General features: G+C 35.8%; 1 protein-coding gene across 3 annotated transcripts in view; it reads right to left on the bottom strand.

Moving 5' to 3' along the window:
* The window catches only part of TNFRSF19 (TNF receptor superfamily member 19), a 62,258-nt gene that overhangs the window by 14,136 nt on the left and 25,754 nt on the right, over window positions 1-22,368 (bottom strand). For all 3 annotated transcript variants that reach the window (XM_062615199.1, XM_062615200.1, XM_062615201.1), the window contains one exon: window positions 20,945-21,030. In XM_062615199.1, the coding sequence (XP_062471183.1) occupies window positions 20,945-21,030 (86 nt within the window). The remainder of the gene's footprint in view (window positions 1-20,944; window positions 21,031-22,368) is intronic.

The following is a 22,368-nucleotide window of genomic DNA, read 5'->3' on the forward strand; positions in this document are numbered from 1 at the left end:
TTAGTTACAGTTACTACTGGAATCAGCATGCCTAAAAGAAAGCTTTCTGCAGTGATAAACCATGTGAAAATAGAACATGTAAAATTTTAAAATGTCTTCCATGGATTTAGTAAATATAAAAGAATAATATAGTAATTACAAAAGTTGAAGAGAATAAAATGTTTGGAATATTATGTTTGGGTTTTCTTTCTTACCATGTCAAATCAAAGCTAACATAAAGAGGGTTTATTCAATAAAATAAAACTAACCCAAACTGCACTTACATAACAATAACATGGTAATATTGGACAGAGTGCCACCTTTTGCAATCAGGATTGAAAAATAAAGATACAGAAGTAAATTAAAATGCTGTTAGTTCCTGGAATGTGGGTATTTCTGGTGAAGAGAGGGGGAAGGAGCATTTGCTTATTGTAAAACGTCCTTGCCCATTATCTTTACATTGATTGACCCAAGCCAGTGGTATCAACCTTAATTTGACAAGAATTAAAGGCTTAGACATACCCTCAAGTTACCATAATTTAACAAGTTACTGCCTGTCAGCTGAACTGCAGTGGCTATCTCTATGTGTGCTCTTGAAAATACAAGTCATTGTGACTTATCTTGAAACTCCTTCGTATTGAAAGAAGTTTAAAAGATGTTTATGTTCACTTAAAAGTAAAAAGGCAGCACCTCTACCTAGTCCCCAGTAAGCAAAATAATGTATTATTTTTAAACATGATGTGTGCATATAATTCAGAAATTCAGCAGACTGCCTCCCTTCTCCTGATCTTTCAAGTAGGAGGTAAGAAACTTCATTAAACATTACTGTTGGAGACTGTGGTAAACACTGGAGAAAGAGTCGCCCAACATCTGTAACAGGACAGCCATTTGCACACATGGCCTACACCCAAAAGTTCATCATGTCAAGCTACATTTTTAAAATGTGCTCCAAGTGCTGACTTTGAAGTCTCTAAGTTAGTGCCCTACAACTTTTTTGTTTCATTTTACTGGATTTGTTATTCTTTTAATAAATAAAACCCTAGGGAAGAAAATGACTATTCACGTATTTATCCATTGTTTGGAAATGCTGAGAAATGTGCTTATAAATTAAAATCTCTGGAATTTGATTTATTCATTTCCAAGACCATTTCTCTTGCACTGCATATTTTCATAAACTCCAACTGCTGAATGCCTTTTATGTTTAAAATGTTAGAACAATTACACTCTGTATGATACATACCACTATGGAAGTTGTAGTCAGCCTCTGCAACACATTTTTTCTTTTAGTAATTAAAAAATGTAATTCATGGTACTACCATGGTCATCTAAATTGAACTGATTTACGGGCACAAAAGTTACACTGTTTTATACATGATTTCACCTTTGAGAAGTGCCTAGACATTTAAAAATACTATTGTATGAGAATAAAGCCTCAGATCACTGGTACCCACAAATAACCTGCAAAAAAATCCCATCAGAGTAAGCAAAAAATCAGAGGAAGTGGGATAAAATCTGTGTCACTGCTGAACTACATGTACCCCCCTTGCTCCTAACATAGCATAACTGGTTATTAATATGAAAAGACAGTATGTCTCTCCTCCATAAAACTGAAATACTCAGCATGATCTGGTGGCACAAACTACATACTGCTGTTAATATGACTTCAGTAGTGCCAGCAATTACCATTCTGATTTTTGCTTCTAGCAGCTTGCTTTAAACCCCTGACAGCTGCGGGTGTCTAATTTCTGTTTTGCACAAAATGCAATTTGTTTCTCAGGTGTTTTCATGTATTAAATCAGTATCACAATTTGTGTCAGAACATGTGAGATTGCTAGATAGAGCAGAAAACCTACTTCCTCCTTCACTTCTAACTCATACTTTTAACCCAACTATTTTACAAACATGTTTTGTGAAAGAGAACATCATAGTATTTTAGGATAGTGTCTTGTTCAAATCCAACTACAGTAAAGTATCTATCCCACCCAGGCTATGAAAATTGTTTTGTAGTTTCAACAGAAGATGAAAATAGAAAGTATCTGTTCTGTATTGTGTGTGTTCAGTTCCACTTTATCTTTGCAGAATAAAAACAACACTGTGCAATATGTGAGTCAATTAAGACTGTTTATGAGTTATTGCTTGCATACACACTCTATCACTCCCAGTTCCAAAACACTTATACAAGGCATTACCCACATAAGCAGAAGAGTGTTGCCTAAATGCACACCATTTTCAAGTGGGTGACTACTGCCATTAACTGTTTTCTAAAAGAAGAGGGAAAAACCATATACCCCTTAGAATCTAATTTGCATATTCACTAGTTAAATGACAATGGCATGTATGTAAATATAAGAATAAGCATGACTGAAAGTTGTTTCTTTAGCCAACAGAGTAACCCATATTCATGAATCAAAAGCATAACTGTAGAATTGTGAAATCTATGCATAGTGGGTACAAATCTGTTCTAGAAGGTTCAAACAAGATCCTGTAGTTGCTATCTGATGAGCTTGCAGATTGGTGCATGAATTGGTTTTACGTATGGATTGAAACACGATGATAGAGTCGAAAGCTCCATCCTGTAACCATGGTTGAGTGGCAGAGTATCTATGACACTTTATGCCCTCACCTGAGCAGGAGACACAGATGCAGGTTCTCATTGCTGGCACAAAAATGAACCTGTCACATACACACAAAATCAATTCTAACACTTTATTTTCTATCCCAATTATTTCTTTCTGTCCTGGTTCAGCTGTGGTAAAACCCAGGGAGTAGAGCAAAAGCTTGCAGGACGACTGCAAGCCTGTATCCTGTATTTGTTAATACAAACTTTGATAAACATCACTTACAGTCTGTGCTGCACGTTTTCAAGAGTGACGGTTTTCTCTTGCTTTAAAAATGTTTTGTGAACTGTACTCAGCTACCTCATTTCTGTCTGCAATCTGGATACTTGTTTTCTCATCAGAATCACAGGGTATCTTGTCCTAATTTTCAGTCACAAAGTTTTAATAACTTTAGACAATAGAGGTTGTATGTTCAAATGAAAATATATGAGTGACACATTACAAAACCTACTACATTTGAATAACAAATTATGTGCAGGGACATTTGCTTATCTTGCTTAAAAAGGAAGTTTCTGAATTGGCCCAAGTAACCTGTCTAGTCCAGAAAACTACATGTTACAGCAGCCATAAAGATTCTGATGAAATTTTAGCACCCCTCCCTTGTTGCTTTCTGGTCTACAATTAAAATACAAAATAACTGGGTAAGGAAATTAAATCCTGATGGTTAGAGACATCTCCGCTCTTCAAAATCTCTCTCATGTACTTACATTTTTTGTTACTAAATATGAAAAAAAGAAAAAAAAAAAAGAAAAAAAAAAGGCTAAGGAGGTTCTTCCAGCTATTAGAAATCCCATGCAGAAAAAGCCTACTTCTAAGATGAGACTAATAAAAAATCAGTACTGAAAAAGACCTGGGAATACATGTGTGTGTTCACATGCATTCTAACACCAACAGAATTTATTAAACTAAATTTTAAAGATATCTTTTCTGAATTCAGGAAATAAATATAGGAAAAATAAAATAAAGAAATCCCACAACTTTTAGATAAGCTTTTGAATCTAATAATCAATGCACTTGTAAAATTGATGGCACTATATTTTAGTATCCATTTTCAGGAGTGACAAAGGATTTTTTGTCATTTCGCACAGGTCTTAAGTATGTAAAGTTAAGCCCTAAAAATCTGTAATAGTAAATCCAAGGGCTCTATCTGGGAAACTAGGGGCCCATATTATAGAATCATAGAATCATAGAATCGTTATGGTTGGAAAGTACCTTAAGATCATCTAGTTCCAACCCCCCTGCCATGGGCAGGGACAACTTACGCTAAACCATATCACCCAAGGGCTCGTCCAACCTGGTCTTGAACGCTGCCAGGGATGGAGCATTCACAACCTCCCTGGGCAACCCATTCCAGTTCCTCACCACCCTAACAGGAAAGAACTTCCTTCTTATATCCAATCTAAACTTCCCCTGTTTAAGTTTTAACCCGTTACCCCTTGTCCTGTCACTACAGTCCCTAATGAAGAGTCCCTCCCCAGCATCCCTATAGGCCCCCTTCAGATACTGGAAGGCTGCTATGAGGTCTCCATGCAGCCTTCTCTTCTCCAGGCTGAACAGCCCCAACTTTCTCAGCCTGTCTTCATACGGGAGGTGCTCCAGTTCCCTGATCATCCTCGTGGCCCTTCTCTGGACTTGTTCCAACAGTTCCATGTCCTTTTTATGTTGAGGACACCAGAACTGCACACAATACTCCAGGTGAGGTCTCACGAGAGCAGAGTAGAGGGGCAGGATCACCTCCTTCGACCTGCTGGTCACGCTCCTTTTGATGCAGCCCAGGATACGGTTGGCTTTCTGGGCTGCAAGCGCACGCTGCCGGCCCATGTTCATTTTCTCATCAACCAACACCCCCAAGTCCTTCTCCACAGGGCTGCTCTGAATCTCTTCTCTGCCCAACCTGTAGCTGTGCCTGGGATTGCTCCTACCCAGGTGTAGGACCTTGCACTTGTCATGGTTAAACTTCATGAGGTTGGCATCAGCCCACCTCACAAGCATGTCAAGGTCCCTCTGGATGGCATTCCTTCCCTCCAGGGTATCAACCGAACCACACAGCTCGGTGTCATCAGCAAACTTGCTGAGGGCGCACTCAATCCCACTGTCCATGTCAGCGACAAAGATGTTGAACAGGACCGGTCCCAACACCCATCCCTGAGGGACACCACTCGTTACTTGTCTCCAGCCAAACATTTAGCCATTGACCACAACTCTGTGTGCGGCCATCCAGCCAGTTCTTTATCCACTGAGTGGTCCATCCATCAAATTGATGTCTCTCCAATTTAGAGACAAGGATGTTGTGTGGGACTGTGTCGAACGCTTTACACAAGTCCAAGTAGATGACATCAACTGCTCTATCCCTGTCCATCAGCCCCACATAGAAGGCCACCAAATTGGCCAGGCAGGATTTCCCCTTAGTGAAGCCATGCTGGCTGTCACCAAGCACCTTGTTGTTTTTCATGTGCCTTAGCATGCCTTCCAGGAGAATCTGCTCCAAGATTTTGCCAGGCACAGAGGTGAGACTGACTGGTCTGTAATTCCCTGGGTCATCCATTTTCCCCTTCTTGAAAACGGGGGTTGTATTTCCCTTTTTCCAGTCATTGGGAACTTCACCTTACTGCCATGATTTTTCAAATATGATGGCCAGTGGCTTCGGAACTTCATTTGCCAGCTAGAACACATAATTCCTATACAGTGTGAAGGGAAAGCTAAACAAAGACTAGAATATGAAATGTCTGTCACACTGTACCTCTCGAGGCTCACCCTGCCGAGATGTAGAAACCTGGAAAATGATACTAAACTTGTTCTTCCCATAAATTACACAGAGTGGCAGAGAGGAGCTTCCATCTTCTCCTAAAAATCTCCTGAGAGCAAAAATCTATGATCTTGTTTTAAAATTGAGAGGGGAGAAATCATGAGCATGGTTTGTAACACCTTCCAGATGCAACTCTTGAAAAAGGAAGTAACAATGGGGTTTCTGCCTTTTGCTTAAGAGGCCTTGTAAAAAAGCATGAGACAGAGGTTCAACTGCCCCCTCTGCCATCTCCATGGAGCCTGTTTTAGCCACTAGGCTATCAGGTGAACTTGGTAAATCTTATTTCTTTTCTCCAGTTAAATTTGCCCATTAGCAAAGCTTCAGCAAAAGTGTTAAAGACCCCTCTTTGCATAGCCAACAGTTGCATGAAATGCAGAATGCAACAAAATTAAATAAATCATACTCAGGCTTGCCTACCTGCTTACAATTACATTAAAATATCACTAATTTAGATTAAATTCTCCAGGCAAGGCAACTACTTCTGAATGTGGAGTGGTGGTTGGGGTTTGGGTGTGGCTTGGGTGTTTTTTTGTTTTTTGTTTTTGGGTTTATTTTTTTGTTATCCTTTCTACATATTAGGGGGAAAATATGTCTATACTGTAGAAAACAACAGTGTGGTTATGTAATTAAAACTATTTCATAGTATCTACACACAACTGGGCTGAATTACCATTCTGAATTGAGGTGGAAGTTAAGAGTTGCATAACCAACCCTGCTAGTATTTTTTAAATTTTTAGTGTTCAACTTTGCAATCTCAGCATCTTTTAAAAATGCTTTTTTGGGGAAAGTAATCTGAAATAAATGGGATTAAATATAAATTTTCATAATTTTCTAACATATAGCCTTAACACCTTTAGAAGCTGGACATTTACCACTCATTAATACTGCAAACATCAAAGTAAATGTCATGATTTACTGCAAAGAAAATTACCTACTGTGCAATAGTGAGCATGCACATGCAAACTGTAGTACAAATGAAAAAGCTGTAGCTTTGAGGTCAGAAATAATAATAGTTTATAAAACCCAGGTTTTAATTCCACACTTAAAGCTCTGGGGATAAAGTCAAGTCATACACAACAAAAGGCTGCTGCAAATAAGATCTTTGCTTTGTTATATTACTTAATCTGAAACATAAAGTCTCCCCTCTGTAAGAGAAGTCACCAGGAATTAATCATAAAATACTGAAGACACTTTGAAAGGTTATCATTGAGAAGTCAAACTCTATTGGTGAGATTCATCTGACGAAAGCAAACTGCTTCTAAGGGAGTCACCTGAACTTTCTCTACCACAGTTGAGAGGAGAAAGGATCTTTTAGGGTGCAATTAATCCGATTTGTTGTAAACAACTCCCTTGATCATTCCACTCCACTAAATACAGAGTGACCCCTAAAGTCATCAGCTCATAGATGTAGCCCCTATAGACAGCGATAATCAAGGAGGAATCATAGTCTGGGTTTATCAAATAAGGACACAGGGGTTTAGACACTTCTGAAAATTTGGACTTCAATTTCTCTGTTTCAGTTCATTAACTGTGTAGCAGACCCAATAAATTTGATATCACTTCTGTTGTAAAGATAAAAGTCACAAAAACCTGCAAAATTTGTAACGACTGCTTTAGAGTGGCAGAACCACTGAAAAGCTCAGTGGTAAGTAGTAACTCACATTCTGCATGGAATATAAGAGAGCATGTAGCAAATAATGCCAGACATAGAATTTTAGGTTTTGCCTATCTCAACCTGTAAATTAAAAAAGGCCCAGTGGGAAATAACATATGCAACAACGTAAATAAAACCTGCATCAGAGTGACTACATGTGAAAGAATCTAATTATGGCTTCAGTCCTCAATTCTGGCACATTTGAACTATGGCAAGTTTTCTTAGAATGGGGGTTTCTATCTATAAGAAATATTTCATCAAATAATCAGAAAAGGTTTTTTAAATTTATTTGGTTTTATTTATTTAATGGGAGTATAAAAAAAAAATAAAATCTACATTCTGATTTTCCTCCTTAAAGTTAATTAAAAAAAAAAAAAGACGGGAAGATCAGGCTTTAGGAAGACAGACAATCATTCAGCGTTGAATTTGCAGTTTTCATCTAACCTGATACTGGTATCTAGATGAAACTAACTTCAGAAGTCTGAAGGTCCCATGACGAAGTCAGAGCTACTCACCTTAGGCTCTCTTTCTAAAACAGAACTAGAAATAGAAAGCTTCAGAGAAGTGATTAAACCAACAAATCTTGAAAGACTGCTTAGCGTTAGTCATTTGGAGCTTACCTTATCTGGCTTGCCTAAATTCTTGAGGTTCCTAATTCTCTCCACTGATTATCAGTGGGTGTTTGGGCTGACAACTTCAGTGTTAAGCATTAACTTTTATATGCCTAAATTAGGGTGCATTAATTCCATCATAGATTTCCACATGCAGATACGATAACTGTGAATTACGTTCAGTAGTACACACATACAATTATACCACTGTACTTAAATGAAACTTCATTAAAACTGGTGGATACAACCCTTTATTTAAGAAAGTTGCTACAAAGAGATAATCTTTTTAAGAAGCAGTCACAGTCCCAAAGGCACATCACTGCCCAAAATAACACGAGATCCCTCTTTGATCTTTCTTGAAGAGGAGGTCAGCAGCGCACTGCTTTAGCACTTGTGAGCCAGTCAGAGAGAGAATGCTGAAGCCTAACACCTAAACAGTTAAAGCTGAACAAAGTAGAGGACAACAACTGTAAGGATACAAGTGATCAGTAGGAACATTATGTCATCCTTCTATCAGGCTGTTTCCAGCTCATGAGGTCTTTGTTTATAATGAATCTTTACTGCTAAGGCCCTTAGTGAGCAACTCCTGTTTCTAAACCTATTGCATCTTATCACATTTCTGATACATTTCAGTCCTCCAGGTAATTCCAGTTCTCTGGAGAGATATTTCAGTTTTCTTTCGCTTGACAACGATTTTCTTAATATAGAGTTGGCAATATGGAAATTTTCAGCCCTACATGGATTCCCCGTGTTCTACTATATTTCTTTAAAACAAGAAATGTAACAGAAACATAACTGAAGTGTTTTGCATTTGTTTAGCAGTATTTTATACTCATATGGCAGTCACAACTCGTACTCTCTATACCCAAAAGCCGTAGCAGTCAGCATGTATTTAAACCAAAGTCACCAAAACTCAGTGCTGTTGAGGTGGTGCTAATGCAACCATTCCCAGAATTAGCTGGGTGATTATGAGAGATAAATTTAAGTAGTATTTTCAGTCTATATATTCATATATTTAAAATAATGTAATGCTTTTGTAATTAGAAAATGTCTAAATATGAGAAAAAAATACTCAAAAGCTGTATGTACTACTTATTTTTTTCAGATTACCCCTAAACAGAGTAAAAATTAACTGAAGAAAAAAGATGTTTTGCATCTTTACTGCAATGCATGCAATATTGGAATAATTTTGATCAACCTAATGGCCAAGTTAAATAAGAACCTTACAAACCCACTCCATACAACAAACAGATAATTGCTTATAGCCACTGCAAGATTGGGCTAAAGGACTAGCCACATTAGTAAGTACACATAAGAAAAAAAACATAGGAAATAGTACTTATTCAGTACAGGTCAATGATTAGCCCCTTCTCTGTAACTCAGGAATTTTGAGTTCACTTTAATTTAGTGTAATTGAGCTAACCAGCTCTTACATTAAAAAGTAATGATTAAGTTAAATTTCTTGCAGACATTCTGCACCTAAAACAAACATGCAGTATGCCTCTGGCAAAGAAGGATACTAATTATAAGATTGACTCATAAGATGAAAGGCTGTACAAGTTACTACTAGAAACAAAAGTATGGTAAATTGGTTTGAAAAACCGTATTGAAATTCCCATATGCCACAGTTAAGATGAGAATTTCATTTTCTAACTGTACTTAACAGCATGAAGAAATAAAACTAAAATGTGCTTCCAAACTGCTTGTTCATATTTAGATGAATAAACCAAAAGTGAATACTACAATTGCAAACTTCATCATTTTATACGCTAAGGAATTCTTTAACCTAATAAAGAAGTGAGATCTCTACAGTGAATTTTTAATACAAAAAAACAAGCAAAAGTTAGTATTTTGGTCACACTCAGGTTTCTTTTGTTATATAAAACATGCTCTTAAAGAGGATATTTAAGGATTTATTACATTGTCAGGCAATGAACCCCTAATTTCACTCTTAATGCAACAGTTCATTCCCCAATTTAAAAGGAATCATAAAAGAAACATATCACTAAGGCTCCAGACATCTGTGGGGAAGGATATGCAAGTTCAAAAGTAGTTCTGTATTTCACTGAAGCTTTCACTGGGATTAGCAAATAGGGTTGCCAGCAGTGAGTTACAACAAAGATATGAAATCTGCCCTATACGTTACTGTGTACTGATTCAATATAACCTGCCTTCTAAATGTCAGATGGGCACCACTTATGTAAACTCCTATTAACAGCTGCATGAACTTGTGATGTAAATTCATGAAATAAGTGACTTTTTCTTTTTTTAAAACCACAAATTAAATTTCCATTTTAATCTCAAGCTGTATATTTTCCAACACATGGTAGCAAGCAACAAATCATGTATTTTCAAAAAGATATACATTGGAATCCTGTTTTCTCTCCAAAATACATTAGTACATACTTTTGTGGATAAAGACAGATTACAAATAATTAATGTGATTCTCATGCTGAAACTAGAAAGCCAATGCCTTTCAGGGCAATTCAGCTTGGTCAAATATCACCTCACCTCAAACCATCTACTTAAAACTTTACTGGATTATGAACGTACATATTTTATATATTAAAATTTCAGATATTATAATCCAAGTCTTGAAAAAAACACCACCATTCTTAATTTATTCTATGATTTCCATTTGTGTGATGGAAGCCATTTAAATTACATCTGCTCACTCTGAAAAGTAATTTAATATTTCTATTGCTAACAGCTGTCTAAGTAGGGACTTAGTAGCTAATACTAATTTTCTAAATGTTGTATTAGATGATTTTTATTTAAAGTTGCAAACTTCTAGTTTTCCTTCCCCCCCAAGAAAAAATAAACAAGGACATTCAAGAGGTCCAGATATTACCATTTGTTTTATATGATTTTCTTTTCTGTAGATTTTCTGCTGTTGACAAGTGTGTAGATGCTTATGCTACAACCTTTTCAGGAAGTACACTAATATAGTTCCTTGTTCTCTACTAGATCACTTGTTTTTGCAGTATCAGAAAACTCCTTGTCTGAGGTCTCTGTTACCCTGTCAGCATGGATTGAAATTAGTCATCAGGATCAAAAGGATCTTTTTAAAAGCGATAATAAGTGACATCAGCATTGCATATACTGTGCTCACTTAGGAAACCAAACTGAAGAGAAAACAGTTCTAATCTTATCATGTATCTTAAGAGGTTTGCAATAACACCTGCATTTACAATTCTGAAATTATTTTTAGCAGCCACAAACGACAACTGTCATACCTATGGGCCACTGGCAACATTTAGCAAGCTTCAAATATGCAATACTTAGTTAAAAACAATTGAAGTCTCAGAAACCTGACCTTCAGTGGCCATGAAGGAAAAAGGAGCTTCCCCCAAAGAATGCTAAACTGTCATGAAGGAAAATTCTTCCACAAATCCAGAGACTAGTATGATGCAGGCATTAAAGAAATAAGCCACATGCTCAATTATAACCACCGAACCCTCTGATATGTATCCTGTCAACGAACCCAATTCAGCTCAATGCAGATAAATCTATAACTTAAGTGATAGGGATGTGGAATGACAGGAAATATTTGACTTTCAGCAAGAAAATGCTTCCTATTGATAGCCTCTTACAACCTCAGGAGTGTCTGTGAGGGTCAATCAACAGAAAGGTGGGACACAGGCCCACCAGTTCTGGAAGAAGAAACCGTATGGCAACATCCCATCTGTGTTACGTCGCAAGCTTGCACAAAGTAACAGCAGGAAAGAACTAGAAAGCGTTATTCTGATTTGGTATTTTTGCTGTGTTGGCACCTTCATTCCTCAGCTAGCAACAGAAGTAGTAATCTTCATGAGTCAGAATACATCAGAGAGACCATAAACTATGAATCCTTAAAAAGTACAAATGCCTTAATTGGTATGTTAAGTTAAAATGAGTATTCTACCTCCTTATTTATCACTTAGTAGCACCACCAGCATTTTGCATAAAATGTAAGTAAAGGAAGGAGTATTATTTTCAGACCCACATAAAAACCCTAACCTTTACTTTTGCCAGGACAAAGTGAGGTTACTTTCTGGATGGTTTTTGCTATCAGTGTATCAATTTTTGCTTCCCTCTTCCATTAAGCATCACCTCAATCAGACAGATTTCACATGCAAAATACTCTTCACTATGGAACTTTCTATTTATATTTTGATCCAGAAGAAAGTTTCACAATCCATCTCACACAGCCTTAATTATGACAACATGTGTGAAATCAACCTAAGAAACCACATTTTGCCAAAAGAAAAATCGCATACTGTAATTACCATATGTAATAAAGGGAAAGATTTAACAATTTAACAAGTTCCTTGGAAAATGGCACACAGAAAGAGGGGATTCAAAACACATTCTTCTGAAGAGCTTCCAGAAAGAAATACTACCAACAAATATGTATCAAATCCGAATTTTGTTTGGTTTTGCACTGTTACTACAAAGTCTGTGTTAATGAACCGTTAATGAACCATTGGATCTTGCATATGCCACAGAAATATTTATTAGTATCTGAGGGACATTTTGTGTTTTTACAGCTGCTCAGAAAATCTTTTCATTTAAGAAGTACAAACACAATTACAATCAAGGAAACTAAAAAAAGACAATACTTCTTCTGAATGAAAAGGTAAAATATCCACACCAGTTAATACAGAAAAGTTTTTCTTAATGATTCTTTTGTGCAAGTTCATTCCCTGATGTAGAGGATTACTCATTGTAGTGCATGGAGCAGCGCATTAAACTTTTTCAGTTCAAGAAATCTTATTTAAAATGTATTCCTTATGCTACATTTGAATTTACAACTACCAAGTTTCATCCTGTTACTTATAAGCCAGTTTCTGGAAAACTGTAGTTACTTTCCTTCCTGTTGATCATACTTTTTATTGGAGGAGGATGGGGAGATGGTAGAAAGAAAAAAAACCCACCCCAAACCTGATAAAATAAAACACAGAGGTAAACTTTTTGTCTATTCATGTTTTTCTTCCAGTTATGGTATGCACTAATTTTTGCTAAATTTTGCAGAGCCTTTACAGAGCCATATTCATCTTTTTAAATTTCAACTGGATGCTATCAGCAGATCTCCTCTAGGATTTGCTGGTCAGCCTCAGTGCATCTAATAATACAAAGGTTGTGAGAAGCGAAACAGAGGTCTGCCCATTATTTGAGATTAAGGAGCAAAATAATTGAAATCGAAAGTCTGACCCAGTCACCTGTAGTTCACACAAACACAAAGCAGGAAGTAAGGAGGAAAGTTTGGTTGATTAGTCATATAATAATTTAAATGGAAATTTGCTAATTGCTTAAGCTTTACTTCAAAAGTACATCTCAAATTCATAGAATGGTTTGGGTTGGAAGGAACCTTAAACTCTTAATTATTTGAAAAAAAAAATTCTACTCAATTAGAGAATAGTCTATTATATTATCTTCAGCATATTGAAACAACATAGACAGCAGATATGCTTTTTCCCTCTTTTTCAAAAGCTCCAAGTATTAAAATTGGAATTTATTATTTAAAAATCACCATGGTTGCAGTCAGAATGAGAGAATTGTGAACAATGTAATTATCTAAAGATACCTAGAACAATTAAGCCATATTCAAACTTCTTAACCTGATAAGGCATGAAACTAGGATTACAACTAGGTATAGACCCTGCAGTGCTAAGCTTTGTACCATGTAGGCTGCATGTATACCTACCTGTGATGGGAACATACTTGTGATGTAAGAATCAAAGAGTAAAGACAAGAAGCCAACACACTGTTAGCTGTTAGTCAACTTGACAAGGAGAAAGAAGATTATCAAGAAAAGTTTGTACACTTCAGTGTGCAAAGAACTTCATAGGTGACTCCTTAAATTCCAGTTCCATTACCTCTTGTATTGACTGTGATAATGAGGACTGTAAACCCCAATTAGGAATCCATTGAGGGCATCCTGCCCAGTCCGTGCATATGCATTTACTTCCAGGGCAGTCTGGGGAAAGCAGATGAACCACAGTCATTTTGGCCTCATCTAAAACTGCAATGCATCCAAGCCACCTGGCCCCACAATCAGCGGAATACCCCTGAAACCACAGTCTGTGAATGGTTGTAGGTCCCTTGGGCTTTTAAGTGTTTACAGTTAGGTAGTTGTCAAGCAGGGCAATTGGTGATGTAGTACTGGAGCCAGGATTCTGGGCCTATTTGGATATTTAAGGCCTAACTTGACAAGGCTAACACTACCTATACTAAGCATACTTTTAAAGCATTCATTACTAGCCAAGTTCTTTTAGTTTGTAGCTTGAACTGAATTACTAGAAACTCACTTCGTGAAATAAAATTTCAGTGTGTAAAGAAATTTGTTAGATTTGAGGTAGCAGGCACAAAATAAGTGACCCTATTCACTGTCACTATAAAAGCTTCAACGAAGATCAGGAAATATCAGTCATTAGAATTGCTGAAGTTGTTCAGGTTGCTATCTTTTTACTATGGACTCAAATGAGAAATCTTTCATAATACAGCAGACATGCTATACTGAGTACTTCTGTTCTACAGAAGTTAATAGTAAATGAATCAATTCATTAGAACTACTCTCACACCTACAGGTTTGCAGCACTAAGCTATATTGCACATGATTAGAAATCTTTCTGATAAAACAGTTTCTTCTGCAAAAAACAAAACTGCATGGAAAAAGGTATTTAAGGATAGTGCAAGAAAGTTGGCAGAAGTCTGACAGTTTAGAATGACTGGAAGCCCCAAGTGCTTTGGCTTCCAAATCTTGGTTCCTTTGTCTTACCATATCCTTAGTAACGTATCTTTCTGCCTACACAGAAATTCTGATGGGTTTGTAATTAGTACCTCCTTGCAATACCATTTCAACAATTTTAAGCTAAATTTTCTAATTTTCTTCTCTTGAAAATCTCTCTGTGTCATGCCCCCCCCCCCCTCCCCCCCATGTTTTAGTGCACTCTGTGCCTTTTATTTTAATAGGACAAAGAGGAGTAGTAATATATATTTAGCGATAGTAAGCTACATAATGAAGTACTTCTACAGGTACAGGCACAGAAATGAGGTACAAACAACAGGAGCTAGTGAAAGTAAGCTGGGAATGCATATGTAAAAAAAACCTCTCTGAGCTAGGCAAGGAGAAATCTATGGAACATAATTGAACTATGTAATGAATTTAAATTTCTTATCCATTAAGTAATGTTTCAGAACTATCATAACTAATTTTAGTGGCAACATCTCTGTTATTAAAAGAAAGAAAATCTGCCACCTTTGCAACTTTTTGTTTTAGGAGGGGAGCCCAGCATGTGATGCAAATCCAGAATAGGAAGAAACAGAACTGTTTGACTCTAAATTACACATTCCCACTTTCTGACCCACTTTCCCCAGTGGGTCAGAAGCATCAAAATTACCAAGAACAAGGAATTGAAAACATTTAGGTTTTCTAGGTTAACTCTTTGATCTACAATGAGTGAAAGAAGTAACATTGTAATAAACTTTATAAGACATGAATAGCAATTCTCAGCTCTCTGAAACACCTAGTCAATTTTGTTTCAGACTTCCTGAAGATAAGTTACTCCACCATCAGGTCACATATGGAAAACATCAGACTGACTTACTACATCTCAGTTATAAGATAATGGAAAACTAATGTCTCTATAATAAAGCAGTACTGATATTTATAAGCTATTGATGCTATTAGCTGTACTTAAATGAGTTGGCACTCCTCATGACTGTGAAATGAAAGGTTTGTACAGTATTCCAGATGCTTTCTATCAGTGTCCAGCATGGCCAAGAGGATTATGAGAGATGTTATGATGCAACCCCAAATCAGGCAAAATACTGAAATAAGATGGACATACATGTTGGAAGAGAACCAAATAATTAAAAATGTTTTCACATGCTATATACATTCAGTGGCCAGTTGCTATATATGCAGCCTACTTTCAGACACTGGTTTGCATTAGTAATACAAAGTTTACTGTATGAAGCAACCAAATAAAAATTAGAGAAACACTCAATAGCTGGAAAAAAACATTAACTGGAGTCAGACAGCTTTCAAATCACAAAATTCTGTAAACAGAAGGAAGAAAGTGGTACGAGTAAATAAAAATTCCACTATGTAAACAGAGGAACTAATGTGGAATTGAATGCCATCCAAAAATTACTCTCAAGTTAAAAGGCTGTATTTATGTTTAATGAAATAATGTATAAAACTCCAGCAAAGCTGAGACAGTGGGAGGTTTTTTCTTTTACTACTAGCAAAAGTATTTTACAGAATACATATGTAGCCAACAAGCCCCCAGTCTCCCTTTACTTTCAATCATGTATTTTGTCACCCTACAGTATTTTTCTGCAGACTGTAATTTCCAGCTTTTTATCTTTGTTCTGAAGTACAGTCCTTGCATACCCCAAATACCCATTGCACTCACATGAAAATTTACAAAATCACACATCCTAATCTTGTAAATGTAAATAGGTACGTTTATACCAGATCTCACTGTTCCTCTGCTACCTACTTTAAACACCAGGAAGAATGAAATAACACCAGATTTCACCCCTTAAATAGCACCTTTCATTAGGGAAGTGACATACTTCGTAGATTTAAAGACTGAGACTCAGCTGCAGTTTAGAACAATTGCATTTGATTCTCAGAAAAACAATTCTGTAAACATACAGAAGCAAATTAATAATAATAAGTAACCTACAGAAGAAAACTGTCTGGGGAGCTTTGCAACAATCTCATTAGAGGCAGTCAAAGTGCTGTAGAAAGAAATTCCATAAAGCAGGTAAGATATGGATGCCTCTCATGAAAATGCAATGTTTCCACTATGACCTGTTATATGTATTTTCTCTCAACAAGCTGCAGCCTTTACTCTTACTTCTCATCTCTGTAAAAATTCTTTATTTTCTAGTTTCAGATATTTGAAACCACTACCACCGAAATCAGTATCTCAAAACATGGTTCATGGCAAAAAAGTAGCAATTTTAGACTCATGTGCAAGTTTATTTCAAAGGCATATGATGTTACAATGAAACCATAGATATTTCCACTGCTGTGACTTATTCCGCAAACATTTCTGCTTCAGTGAAGCAAAGAATCTGTTTATTTCCTGGAACATGTAGAGGCTTGTTTCCCAAGCTTCACGCAGAATGGTATCCTGCCCCTATCCTGTCTCCACTCAGCTTCCCATGCTTCTTTCTTTATGTCATGAAGACAAGCTGGAGAAGGAAGAATGAGTTGGGCTGAACGTACTGTGAAAATATTATTATTTTAGAGTGCAGGTAGTGAAAAAAAAAGTGACAAAAAAGTAAAAGAAAAAAAAGAAAAAAGTTTTTTTAAAAAAAAAAAGAAAGGAAAAGAAAAGGCAAAGTTGTTCTTTTGGTGGTGATTTGGCTGTAAAATGCTCCTGGCACATGGGCATTCATTTCCTCTCTTCCTTAACTCCTACAATTTAACTGTTTGTACAGCCAAATTCTAGACTGAATTTGGACATGAGAGGGGAACACCAAGGACTGTAGATTGGTCCAGGCTGGACCAAGAATGCCAGATTGATAGGAACAATTTTTTAATGCAGCTTGAAAAAGTTCAATGTCACAGGTTCTTCTGCTTAGTAAAACCTGTTCAGAGGCTAAAGGATTCTGGTGGTTCTGATACTGTTCTTGTATTTTGACTTGAAAAATACAACAGGAAAAACTTGAGGGAATAGATGACATAGCCAAGCAATAATTCTATTGCTTTAATTTTAAACTGCCATCTTCTTATGACCAAGAGAAGATAAGGAGTATGGTTTCTAATGTCTGTTTTTTGCTAAGACAGACTAGCTGAAAGCATAATCCTTGCTCAAAGAAAGCAATGATATCTTTGGAAGATCTGCTTCTTACCCTAGCCTTTCCCACCTCAATTCTTCACTTGTGCCACCCCAAGTTAACAAACTCATTAGATTTAAAAATAACCTTAGAAGGAGAGTCATTTTAATTCTTTCTACATCATGTATAGATTCATAATCTATTTTACTGAGGAATTTCATTAACAATTTAAACATAACCATTAGGGCAGCACAACACTGGCCTGAGCAGACAAGTGGGTGAACTTCACAAGCCTAAATTTGTGCTGAGAAAACAGTCACTGAACTGTAACTATGTCACTGTTCCTTTGCTGAACAGATACCAGTTTGGGACAGCCTACTCAGAAATCACATCTTTGATTGATGCAGTTTTCACTTGAGTTCCCAATTCAAAGGACTCCTTTTCTATAATTCAATTTAGGGGAAAAAAAAAAAAAAAATAAAAAATCTTCAGGTGAGAAAAACTATCTTCAGTTTACAAAGTGAACATAAATAGTAACTTTAAAACCATATTTTCATTTCTGAGCTAATATTTAGATGCTGATGCTATATATAGATTGGTATTTACAGTTTATTTACTTGAACTAAGCAAATTAAAATATAACTATACCATTGTGTATTTAATTTTCTGACATCCTAAAAACACACATAAGTCATTGTGTCTCCTTTAAAGTTTACACAAAGCTGATAGCAATTCTCCTTGCCTCTAATACTCTTCTTACTTGTTCATTATAGAATCCTTTCAACTTTGCCTCTAGCAATTCACAAACTCATTTTTTCACGAGTAAATATTTAAACCAGATCTGTTTTAAAATGTCTACAGAAAAGAAGAAGATAAAAGCAAGTATTTAGATTTATAGCTAACTGGGTAATAATCAACTGCTACTAGTGCTGAAAGAACTTGATCCATGTCTCAGCTTTTACATGAACCTTTAGTGCAGGTAGGGGGCTGTGAGCCTTTGTGCTCTTAAGCAAACAAAAGATTGCCACACACCTCACAGGACAATTAATTCATTGAAACAGGACATTTAAACTTTTCCTTTTCATCTGTAATGTAAGAGCTGCACTAATATTTGACTTTCTGTTTCACAGTGAAAAGAAAGAAGGATAAGAAAGGCAGAGAATTAGAACAGCCATCTGATCATTGAGAACTTGCCCCATGCACCTAATGATCTGTCTCCATTTATCTTCAAGTCTTAAACATGTTAACTATCAAAATAAACTGATCACTGAAATAAACAGCAAACATTTTCAGCATGAGGCGCAAAAAGGTTGCTTTCACACGTCATTTATAATTCCTTATAAAATCATGTTTTGACTTCTCTTAAAACTGCCTATTTCCACCGTTTTGATTTTAAACCTCAAACAGAACCGATATACAAATTCCAAACAAAAGACTTCTAAAAACTACAGTGACATACGGTAATTGTACCTCATGTTATTTAAGATTGTAACGGTTGGTGACACACAAAATGGTCTTCCCCAGAAGGTTGTTTGTTGCCCACTTAAAATTAGTGGTAGCTTCCTTAGGATTCAAGCTTAGACTTAATTACAAATGCCAAATTACTATGAACTAAGTAATTCTGAGATTTTTCAAAAGATTTATAAATAATCTTTTCACCATCTTTAAAAAAAACAAAGAAACAAAACAAAACAAAAAAAACAAACAAACAAAAAAAAAAAACAACAAAAACCAACAACCCCAAAACCCCCAAATTGGTGATTTTTGAAAAGATGGAAACAAAGAAAGCAAAGAAAGAGGAATTCATGTTTGAATAGCATGTTTTCTTAGAAGGAAACAAACAAAAGGAAAAACTGCGTAAAATGGATTTATGAGATCAGAATAACACTCTTACACTTCACATTTCACTAACTTTATTGTAAATAAAAAGAGAGTAAAAACAAAGAAAGGGGATAATACTTAATTCGATCAATTGGAGAGACTAAAAAAAAAGTTATATGTATTAAATTGTTTGTCTGGGTTCAAACTCTGTCTAGAAATACCTTCTGCAACTGACTGATTTTGAAGTGATTTGCCCAAGTATGTCGAAATCAGCAGTTCATTCTTGGCATCAAATGCCACAGTATCTGCTATGCAGAATATAATATCTTTAAAATGTTTAGAGAAAGTATGTTTTCTCAGTACAAAAATAGTTGAAAAAGTTTCAATTGACTTTCTGTGTTTATGCTATACATGGGCAGATGTTACTGCTGCAAGCATTTTAAGTTATTCTTTTTATAGTAATCTATGTTGCAATCTTTAATGAAAATTAAATTATTCAGATGCAGAGATATATAATGAAATTCTCTCCAACCATAAGAGAAATAGACAGGAAGCCACATTTATAAAAACTTTTGACTATTAAAGACACTGTCTGAAATTCTGGGTTTATAAGTTTATTCAGCAAAAAGCACTAAAACTAGAATGGAAAGAAAAAAAGGAAGTTTGAAAAATTACTATCTAAGCAATATATGAAATGCTGAAGAATTCTTAATACAATATATAGACTGATTTAGAGGTATGATTCTAAATCACAATAGCGTATACTTGGTTATATTTTACTCCAGCACAGTTCAGAAAAGAAAGCTTGTGTATAAGAAACTGTATCTTTAATAAAGTAGCATGAAGTATTTCAGGAACTTGACAATTCATTTGTTCTATAAAAGAATTGTTTCTGTTTGGAACAGGGGAAAAAAACCCTCCCAAAACATAAATTCACAGTTACAGAAACAAACAAGTAAACCCAAGGTTTTCCACAAGAGTATATTGTATCAATTTTTTTTTTTTATATTCTGAACTAGAGAGCAATATATGAAACAAGAATAATTCACTCCTTTTATTGATTAAAATCTTGATGGGATGTAGATGGTCAACAGTCCTGGAAGAAGTAATAAAAGGCTTCTGCTGCAGAATGAAGAGATTCTAATCCCCTCATTGGCCAAAACCAGAGACACTGATTACTCATTTCCTTCTAAATGTATATAGCACTATAAAGATATTTATCTACATTGCTCTCTCTCGCTGTAACCTTGGTAATAAAGTTATTTCTAAAGGTATCAACAGATCACCCTTTTTGGGTTTCAGGAAAGAATTCATGCTCACTGAGGCCTACCTGATAATAGGCACAGGGTCTAGGAAGACTGCCTCTCTTTTGGCATTAAAAGAAACCAGAAACTAAAATTAATACGACAACATCAGAAGTGGAGTCGAGACTCCCTAAACACATGGTATGACAGGAATGTCTATCCTCAAGTGAGTGGTTATATGATGGAACTTTGCCATGACAGTGTTGGACCTGCTGAAATGTGTTAACAAAACTATTTACTTACAAAATAGTAAGTCTCTAAAAGAATTCTTCATAGCTATGGCTGTCGTTTTTTGCCAAGCTTTTGAGTTAAACCAGAAAACATTCTAAAGCATAAAAGTCCCATTCCAACGGCAGGAAAACAGCACTTACAGTGAGGCTCATAGGGAGGAGGAGGATCACCACAAGGAACACACTCCATATCTTGAAAGCCTCCGAGCTTAGTCTTCCTATAAAATCTAGAAGATAAGTGAATAAAAAAAAAGTGAATCAAACCCAGTTATTTTTCCTCACAAAATTAATCAGGTGTTTTAACAAGATCCTCCGTTAGTGCAAACTTTTGTCAATCTGTGTCCCAGAGCAAATGATCAGGAAATAGAAGAAAATAAAAGCAAACAAAACTACAGTAGATATTAATAATATGGCAGTAGATCTAAAGACAATTGAGGAAAAAATTGTAAATCTATTAGTTCAAATGCATAGTCACTATAATCTTGTATTCACATAAGAAATAAACAGTTCTGGAGACTTCAGACTGAAATCAGTAAAATTTGTGATGTAAATCAGTACAAATTGTGTAAATCAGTAAAATTTGTGATGTAAATCAGTACAAATTGTGTAAATTTTCTGCGTACATCACAACAGATAAGTATAATGCAGGCTTATTTACACATTTTAAAAAAGAAAAGTGAAATGATTAATTTATATAATGCTCCTAAAAGAAACAAGATTTTGCAAGGTAATTATCACCACTAACAGTATATAATGGATCAGATACCTGTGCTTTCCAGCTAGAATCCCCAAGATACTTTTTTCCTTCTCTGAGTTAGAGAAAAACTCATAAATTGCTTCACTTACGTATGTGCACAGAAAAGCATCACCTCCCCAATAAAGTTTAACATGCTGTGTGACAAAATCTTCAGAAAATAAGATTATTCTGTTTGTTTTGTAGAACAGTAAATATGTTTTTTCAGAATTATGTTTCAATAAACCAGTAATCCCTCTCTGACCCTTGCTGCTCATCTAGGAAGATCTTCACCACCAACCAAAATCACAATGTGCATGGACTATGAATGCAAATTAACAAAGTGACCACATGAGTTCCAATCTACATTATCCAATTCTCCACTTTGTTTCTATATTCTCACTTAAATGCAGACTTCAAAAATCTTAGATAGCAGCATTTCAAGGTATTAAAAAATTGCTACTGTGAACAGAAGTATTGGTCAGATGGTTCAGGTAAGTAATAGCAATGGGAGGCTACAAGCAGTAACAGGCAAACCATAAAATGAAACTGTAAAGCAAGCAATCTAGCCAGCTACTTATTTCTAAAGAAATTAATATAAAAACATAACAAAAAAAAAAAAGTGGATGTCATACCCAAGGAGACATTTTATTGTAAAGACCCTGCAAGAACTTTATTTTTGAGTTTATGTTTGAAGAGCTTACTGACTACAGTGATGCTTAGGCAGCATCTAAACTGACGGACAGGTGTGTCCTACAGTTCTGTTCCCCAAAACACCCAGACCAGATATGACTCCTGGCCATGACTCCCTCCCTCCTCATGTTTCCAACTT

This window comes from Pezoporus occidentalis, unplaced genomic scaffold (assembly GCF_034315485.1).
Source record: "Pezoporus occidentalis ecotype Australia unplaced genomic scaffold, CSIRO_AGI_Poc_V1 ctg18, whole genome shotgun sequence".
NCBI classification, from domain to species: domain Eukaryota; kingdom Metazoa; phylum Chordata; class Aves; order Psittaciformes; family Psittacidae; genus Pezoporus; species Pezoporus occidentalis.